Source organism: Heterodontus francisci, chromosome 29, assembly GCF_036365525.1.
Source record: "Heterodontus francisci isolate sHetFra1 chromosome 29, sHetFra1.hap1, whole genome shotgun sequence".
NCBI lineage: Eukaryota > Metazoa > Chordata > Chondrichthyes > Heterodontiformes > Heterodontidae > Heterodontus > Heterodontus francisci.
The window spans coordinates 2,435,793-2,443,825 of record NC_090399.1 but is presented as its reverse complement, the minus strand read 5'-3'; the positions used below and the strand labels follow the sequence as shown (position 1 = coordinate 2,443,825).

The 8,033-nt window shown below is 43.7% G+C and overlaps 1 protein-coding gene across 1 annotated transcript in view; it reads left to right on the top strand.

Moving 5' to 3' along the window:
* Positions 1 to 5,977: 5,977 nt before the first annotated feature.
* The window catches only part of LOC137346061 (tapasin-like), a 33,176-nt gene continuing 31,120 nt past the window's right edge, over positions 5,978 to 8,033 (top strand). The window contains exon 1 of the mRNA XM_068009342.1: positions 5,978 to 6,184. Coding sequence (XP_067865443.1) covers positions 6,133 to 6,184 — 52 coding nt within the window. The 5' untranslated portion in view covers positions 5,978 to 6,132. The remainder of the gene's footprint in view (positions 6,185 to 8,033) is intronic.

The following is an 8,033-nucleotide window of genomic DNA, read 5'->3' as shown; positions in this document are numbered from 1 at the left end:
GCAGTGGTTAGCACTGCAGTCTCACAGCTCCAGTGACCCAGGTTCAGTTCCGGGTACTGCCTGTGTGGAGTTTGCAAGTTCTCCCTGTGTCTGCGTGGGTTTTCTCCGGGTGCTCCGGTTTCCTCCCACAGCCAAAGACTTGCAGGTTGATAGGTAAATTGGCCATTATAAATTGTCACTAGTATAGGTAGGTGGTAGGGGAATTGAGGGAAGGTGGGGATGGGGTAGGAATATGGGATTAATGTAGGATTAGTATAAATGGGTGGTTGATGGTCAGCACAGACTCGGTGGGCCGAAGGGCCTGTTTCAGTGCTGTATCTCTAAATAAAATTTAAAATGGCTCAGTCAGAAGTTAGTACTCTGCCTCTCAGTCAGAAGTCCATGAGTTTAAGACCCATTTCATACAATCATAGAATGGTTAAAGCACAGAAGGAGGCCATTTGGCCCATCGTGTCTCCAAGAGTAACTCACCTACTCCCACTCCCTTGCCTTTTCCCCATAGCCCTGCAAATTTTCTGTCTTCAGATAATTGTCCAGTTCCCTTTTGAAAGCCATGATTGAACCTGCCTCCACCACATTCTCGGGCAGTGCATTCCAGATCCTAACCACTCGCTGCACAAAAAAGTTTTTCCTCATGTCACTGTTGCTTCTTTTGCCGATCGCCTTACATTGGTGTCCTCTGATTCTCAATCCTTTCGCTAACGGGAACAGTTTCTGCCTTTCCACTCTGTCCAGACCTCTCATGATTTTGAACACCTCTATCAAATCTCATCTTAACATTGTCTTCTTCAAGGAGAACGGCACAGCTTCTCGAGTCTATCTACACAACTAAAGTTCCTCATCCCTGGAACCATTCTCATGAATCTTTTCTGCATCCTCTCTAACACCTTCACATCCTTCCTAAAGTGTGGTGCCCAGAACTGGACACAATACTCCATTTGAGGCCGAATCAGTTTTTTCTAAGTATATCTTCCTTGTTCTTGTACTCTTTGTATAAAGCCCAGAATCCCATATGCTGTATTAACCACATTTTCAACCTCCGCTGCCACCTTCAATGATTTGTGGACATATACCCTGAGGATATATGTGTCCCTCTGCTCCTACATTCACTTTAGAATTGTACCCTTTATTTTATATTGTCTCTGTTCATTCTTCCAACCAAAATGAATCACCTGACACTTCTCTGAATTAAATTTCATCTGCCACTTGTCTTCCCATTCCACCAGCCTGTCTATGTTCTCTTGAAGTTTATCATTATCCTCCTCATAGTTCACAATACTTGCAAGTTTTGTATCATCCTCAAATTTTGAAATTGTGCCCTGTGCACCCAAGTCTGGGTCATTAATATACATCGAGAAAAGCAGAGGTCCTAACGCTGACCCCTGGGGAACCCCACTGTATACCTTTCTCCAGTCTGAAAAACAACCATTCAAGACCACTCTGTTTCCTGTCACGCAGCCAACTTCATATCCATGCTGCTACTATCCCTGATATTCCACGAGCTCTTTAACTTTGCTGACAAGCCTGTTATGTGGCACTTTATCAAATTCCTTTTGAAAATCCATGTACACAACATCAATCCTCTCTGTTAGTTTTTTTTTAGTTTTAGAGATACAGCACTGAAACAGGCCCTTCGGCCCACCGAGTCTGTGCCGACCATCAGCCACCCATTTATACTAATCCTACACTAATCCCATATTCCTACCACATCCCCACCTGTCCCTATATATTTCCCTACCACCTACCTATACTAGGGGCAATTTATAATGGCCAATTAACCTATCAACCTGCAAGTCTTTGGCATGTGGGAGGAAACCAGAGCACCCGGAGGAAACCCACGCAGACACAGGGAGAACTTGCAAACTCCGCACAGGCAGTACCCAGAATCGAACCCGGGTCCCTGGAGCTGTGAGGCTGCGGTGCTAACCACTGCGCCACTGTGCCGCCCACTGTTACCTCGTCAAAAACTACAGCAAGTTAGTTAAACATGATTCGCCCTTAAATTAGTGCTGGCTTTCCTTAATTAATCTACATTTGTCCAAGTGACTAGATTTTGTCACGAATTATCATTTCTAAATGCTTTCCCACCACTGAGGTTAATCTGACTGGCCTGTAGTTGCTGGGCTTATCCTTACATGCTTTTTGAACAAAGGTGTAACATTTCTAATTCCCCAGTCCTCTGGCACCACCACTGTATCTAAGGAGGATTGGAAGATTATGGCCAGCGCTTCCGCAATTTCCACTTTTACTTCTCCCAGTATCCTTGGATGCATCTGATCCGGTCCTAGTGAAGTCAACTTTAAGCACAGCCAGCCTATCTAATACCTCCTCCTTATCAATCTTCAGCCCATCCAGTGTCTGCATTACCTCCTCTTTCACTATGACTTGGGCAGCATCTTCTTCCTTGGTAAAGACAGATGTAAAGTACTGTTTTAGTACCTCAACCATGCCCCCTGCCTCCATGCGTAAATCCCCTTTTAGGTCTCTAATTGCCTCACTTCTCGTTTTACCGCTCTTTTACTATTTATATGTCTATAGAAGATATTGAGATTCTATTTTATGTTGTCTTCTCATACTCTCGCTTTGCTTCTCTTATTTGATTTTTCACTTCCCCTCTGAACCTTTGATATTCTCTAGTCTAGTTCTCAATTGTATTATCCAACTGACATCTGTCATATGCACCCTTTTTTCTGCTTCATCTTACTCTCTCATAGAAACATAGAAAATAGGAGCAGGAGTAGGCCATTCAGCCCTTAGAGCCTGCACCGCCATTCAATACGATCATGGCTGATTATCCAAACTCAGTACCCTGTTTCCGCTTTCTCCCCGTATCCCTTGATCCCTTTAGCCCAAAGAACTATATCTAACTCCTTCTTGAATATATTTAATGATTTGGCCTCAATTAGAATTCCACATGTTCATCACTCTCTGGGTGAAGAAATCTCTCCTCATCTCAGTCCTAAATGGTTTACCCCTTATCCTTAGACTGTGACCCCTTGTCCTGGACTCCCCCGCCATCGGAAACATCCTTCCTGCGTCGTGTCTGTCCAATCCTGTTAGAATTTTGTAGGTTTCTATGAGATCCCCTCTCATTCTTCTAAACTCTAGCGAATACAAGCCTAATTAACCCAAACTCTCTTCATATGTCAGTCCTGCCATCCCAGGAATCAGTCTGGTGAACCTTCACTGCACTCCCTCCATAGCAAGAACATCCTTCCTCAGATAAGGAGACCAAAACTACACACAATACTCCAGATGTGGTCTCCTCTCACCAATTGTATAATTGCAGCAAGACATTCTTGCTCCTGTCCTAGAATCCTCTCGCTATGAAGATCAACATACCATTTGCCTTCTTAACTGCCTGCTGCACCTGCATGCTTACTTTCAGTGACTGGTGCACAAGGGCACCCAGGTCTCGTTGCACCTCCCCCTTTCCCAATCTGTCACCGTTCAGATAATAATCTGCCATTTTGTTTTTGCCACCAAAGTGGATAACCTCACATTTATCCACATTAGACTGCATCTGTCATGTATTTGCCCACTCACTCAACCTGTCCAAATCACACTGGAGCTTCTTTGCATCCTCCTCACAGCTCACACTCCCACCCAGTTTTGTGGAGATAAACTTGGAGATATTACATTTAATTCCCTCATCTATATCATGAATATGTATTGTGAATAGCTGGGGTCCTGGCACTGATCCCTGCAGTACCCCACTAATCACTGCCAGCCATCCAGGGAGCTCTGGATTTGTTTGCTGTACCTTTCCTCTTTCTGTGAATATGCCTTGACTGTGCTCGAACTGTCTCCTATTTAAAGACAGCTTATTGTTCCGTTATAGTTTTGTCTGCCAGTCTTTGATTCCGATTTATTTGGGCCAGATCCGTTTTTACCCCATTGAAGCTGGCCTTCCCCCAATTAATTATTTTTACTCTAGATTGTTCCTTTTCAATAGCCAACTTAAACCTTATGATACAATGATCACTGTCCCCTAAATGCTCTCCTCCTGATACTTGATCTACTTGGCCCACCTCATTCCCAAGAACCACATCTAGCAGTGTCTCCTTTCTTGTTGGACTGGAAACACATTGATATAGAAAATTTTCCTGTATACACTCTAGAAACTCTTGCCTCTGTGCCCTTTACACTATTACTGCTCCAGTCATATTAAGATAGTTAAAGCCCCCATTATAACTACTCTATAATTCTTGCGCCTCTCTGTAATTTCCTTGCAGATTTGTTCCTCTATATCTTTCCCACTAGTTGGTGGCCTATAGAATACACCCAGTAGTGTAATGGTACCTCTATTGTTTCTTAGCTCCAACCAATAGATTCCGTCCGTGACTCCTCTACAACATTCTCTCTTTCCAGCACTATAATATTTTCTGTAATTAATACTGCCACCCATCCTCCTTGCTTTTCTTCCCTATCTTTCCTGAACACTTTGTATTCAGGAATATTTCATACCCAATCCTACCTTTGTTGAGCCAGGTCTCTGTTATTGCCACATCATATTTCCACGTGGCTATTTGAGCTTGCAGCTCACCAACCTTACCACACTCCACCCATTCACATACATCCATGGTAAACCTAATTCAGACATTATTACATTGTCTCTTTCTCTGACTACCTAATAGCTTATTATTATCTACTCTAGTGCTATCTGTCTCTCTCAATTCTCTATGCACTCTCTAATATTACCTCCTGGCTCCCACAATCCAGCCAGGTTAGTTTAAACCCTCCCTAGTAGCACTAACAAGGAGACCTGAGTGCCTAATTCAGGCCGCCACTACAGTACTGAGGGAATGCAACACTGTTAGAAGTGCCATCTTTTGGTGTCAGCCCTGTCTGCCCACTCAAGTGGAGGTACAAGATCCCACATCCACTTCTGAATGAACAGCAGGGGGAGTCCTAGCTAATATTTATCCCTGAACTGACACCTGAGGTACACTCTCAGTCCATTTATCGCATTGCTATTTGTGAGTTCTTGTGGTGCACAAATAGGCTGCCCCATTTCCCTATATTCCAACTGGAACTACATTTCAAAAGTGCTTCATTGGCTGTGAAGCCAATATGAGGTCGTGCAAGATGCTGTAGAAATGGAAGTTCTTTCTTGAAGACTGGCTGACTGAGACAGCCTGCATCAGACAGAGTCTCCAGAACTACCTTTGTATTGATCCAGTGACCATTAATGGCGACAAACCCCAATTCTTGTGCCACTAGGGGGATGATTTTCTGTAGATTGTCCACTGCTCATCTGCCTCTCACCAGTAGTTTATATAACTGCGAACACCTGAGTACATGGACACAGTCTCTCTCTCTCTCCCAGTAAATCTACAAATAGCCAGTGGCTGCCAGTACTTTCAGGCTGATAGATAGATTCAGATACACCTTGATTTAGAATATTTGAAACATTTTCCATCTGTTTAATAGTTACTCTCTTTCAATTTTGATGCAATTCAATAAAAAAAACCTTACCAAAAAACTCCTTGTACTGATTTCTATAATTAGAAAAATCATAGAAATTGCAGCGCAAAAGGCGGCCATTCGGCCCGTTACAAGTATGCTGGTGCTGGCTCATCAAGTGGAGGTTTTTGTCCTAATCGCAGGTCCCTGTATCCTGTAACCCTCTTTATTGTCAGTTATCCAGCTCCCTCCCATGTGATGTTACAGTCTCTGCCCCAAGAGGGTTGCTTCTTGTTGTTGGCCGATTGTGGGGAATTCTGCTGGAAAGTCCCCAGCAGACAGTTTTGGCAGCGGCGCTCCGGGCCGAGCTCACTCCAGTCGGAGGAAGGAGCGTTTTCAGTCCCAGGCTTTAAGCAAGTGGCTTTTAATCTCACCTCTGGCACGCAGAGATCCTGGGGCTGCCAGAAAGTGAATAAAAAAAAAACTGTTCTTTCAGTGGGTCTAAGGTGCCGGCACCTGGTCTGAACATTTCTGGATGGATCACTCCTTCCCACCCCTTCCCCTCTCTCCACTTGGTACAGGGTGTTATAGGAAACAGAAATGAAAGTAAAAGTCAAAAGCTTTCCGCAACTACAACAGGCTCGAATCTGCATTGAACTGGGGGGGAGATTTAGGAACCTTTAACCTTCCCTGTAAAGCGTCCCTAACTGCTGGAGCTCGAGGTAAATGGACAGTATGTACAAGCTGTCGCTGATCCTCACCATTTGTTCCGTCCCAGGTAAGCACCGCTCAGCTACTATGAGTCGAGGACGAGACGGGCGTCAGAGTCTCTTAAATCTGCTGCTTCCTTTATGGGGTGTCGCTGGGGGAATTTAAATTCAATGAATATAATAAATCTCGAATAAAAAGCTAGGCTCCCATCTGGTTCCCTAATGTCCTTTAGAAAAGGAAATCTGCCCGACCTTCCATGGCCGATCTGTGACTCAACACCCACAGCGACGTGGTTAACTCTTGACTGCCCTCTGAAATGTCTAGCAAGACACTCAGTTGCTTTCAAGAAGGCGGCTCACCAGCACCTTCTCGAGAGTAATTCAGGGATGAGCAACAAATACTGGCCTTGCCAGCAACGCCCACACGCTCGGAATCATTTAAAATAAAATTGGCTTGAGCCTCACTGCTTACTGAAGAAGTTCCCCATGTTTGGCCCTTCGAGGCATATGCTTGACAATGTGGAGATATGGTTTTAATAAACCACCTTAGAGTGCAGGTTAATTTTAGTTGTGCAACTGAAAAATACAGAGATGACTTACTGGTTGGGCTGAATGGCCTGATTTCTCTGCTGTATATTCCATGGTAATATTCTTCAGACAGGGTGAAGTTAGAATGTGTAATCTGATCGTGTAGTGTAACATGGCATGTTCTTGGACTGTGTACTCCAGGCAATGTCCTAATCTGTAATTTAGAACCTGTAGACATAGCATAGAAATCTAACTCTTTCACTGCTGGTTGCTCATTTATTAAATTAACTTAAATCCTGTGAGCACTGCATAGGAACAGGAAGAGGTCATTCAGCCCCTTAAGCCTGTTCTGTCGTTCAGTTACAACGTTGCTGATCTGTATGGTAACTCCATTTTACATGCCTTGGCTTCATATCCATTGATACTAGGATTTGCCAACCATCCAGGTTTGCATGGAGTTTCCCGGAATTAAAGAATAATCTCTTGGACCCTGCTGGGAGAACAACATAAGGCATTTAAAAAAAATAAAAATACTTTCAACATTTTTGTTTTGTAATTGTAAAAATGTTGGGTGAAAGAAAGGCAGTTTGACTGACAGTTCATGAATCGTCCAATGAGATGAGGGGTGTTGTGAAGATGGACATGTTAAGTGACCAATGGTTGGAGTGTGCAGGCGGGGCCATGGAAGGGAGAAATAAATTCATCAGCCAGAGTTGGCAACCCTGTTTAATACCCTTACCTAATAAAAAAATTATCTATCCCAGTCTTAAAGATTACATCTGAGCTCCACCCAGCCTTTTGTGGGGCAGAGCATTCCAAATTTCCGCAAACCTTTGTGCAGTGAAAGTGCTTCCTGATTTCATTCCTGTAAGATTAGATAAACTAGGGATGGTTTATGCCCCTTCCTAAGGCAGGAAAAGACTTGGCAGCAAAAGCTATATTGTGAATCGACTTTATTGAGATAAAGGTAAGGACAAGTTAATTAAATTTTCAGATAAACCATGTGTTACGAGTTCACAGGACACCAGTCTGTCTTTAATGAAACTGCTTGTCTATAGCGGCCTGCAGTCTCAGAGTGCTTCATGGTAGAGGTCACATGACTACAGCAAGCCAGGAGGCACATTGACACAGTATTACATTTCTATCCCACACACAAAAAAATTGCCCATAGTATAGGTAGGGGGATTGGAATATGGGATTAATGTAGGACTAGTATAAATGGGTGGTGGATGGTTGGCACAGACTCGGTGGGCCGAAGGGCCTGTTTCAGTGCTGTATCTCTTCATAAACATCCCCCCCCTTTCATACAAAAAAACAAAAAAAAACTTGCATGTATTATCATTGACACTGTGAGTTGCCCAAGTTACTCACGATGCACACAACTGTTTT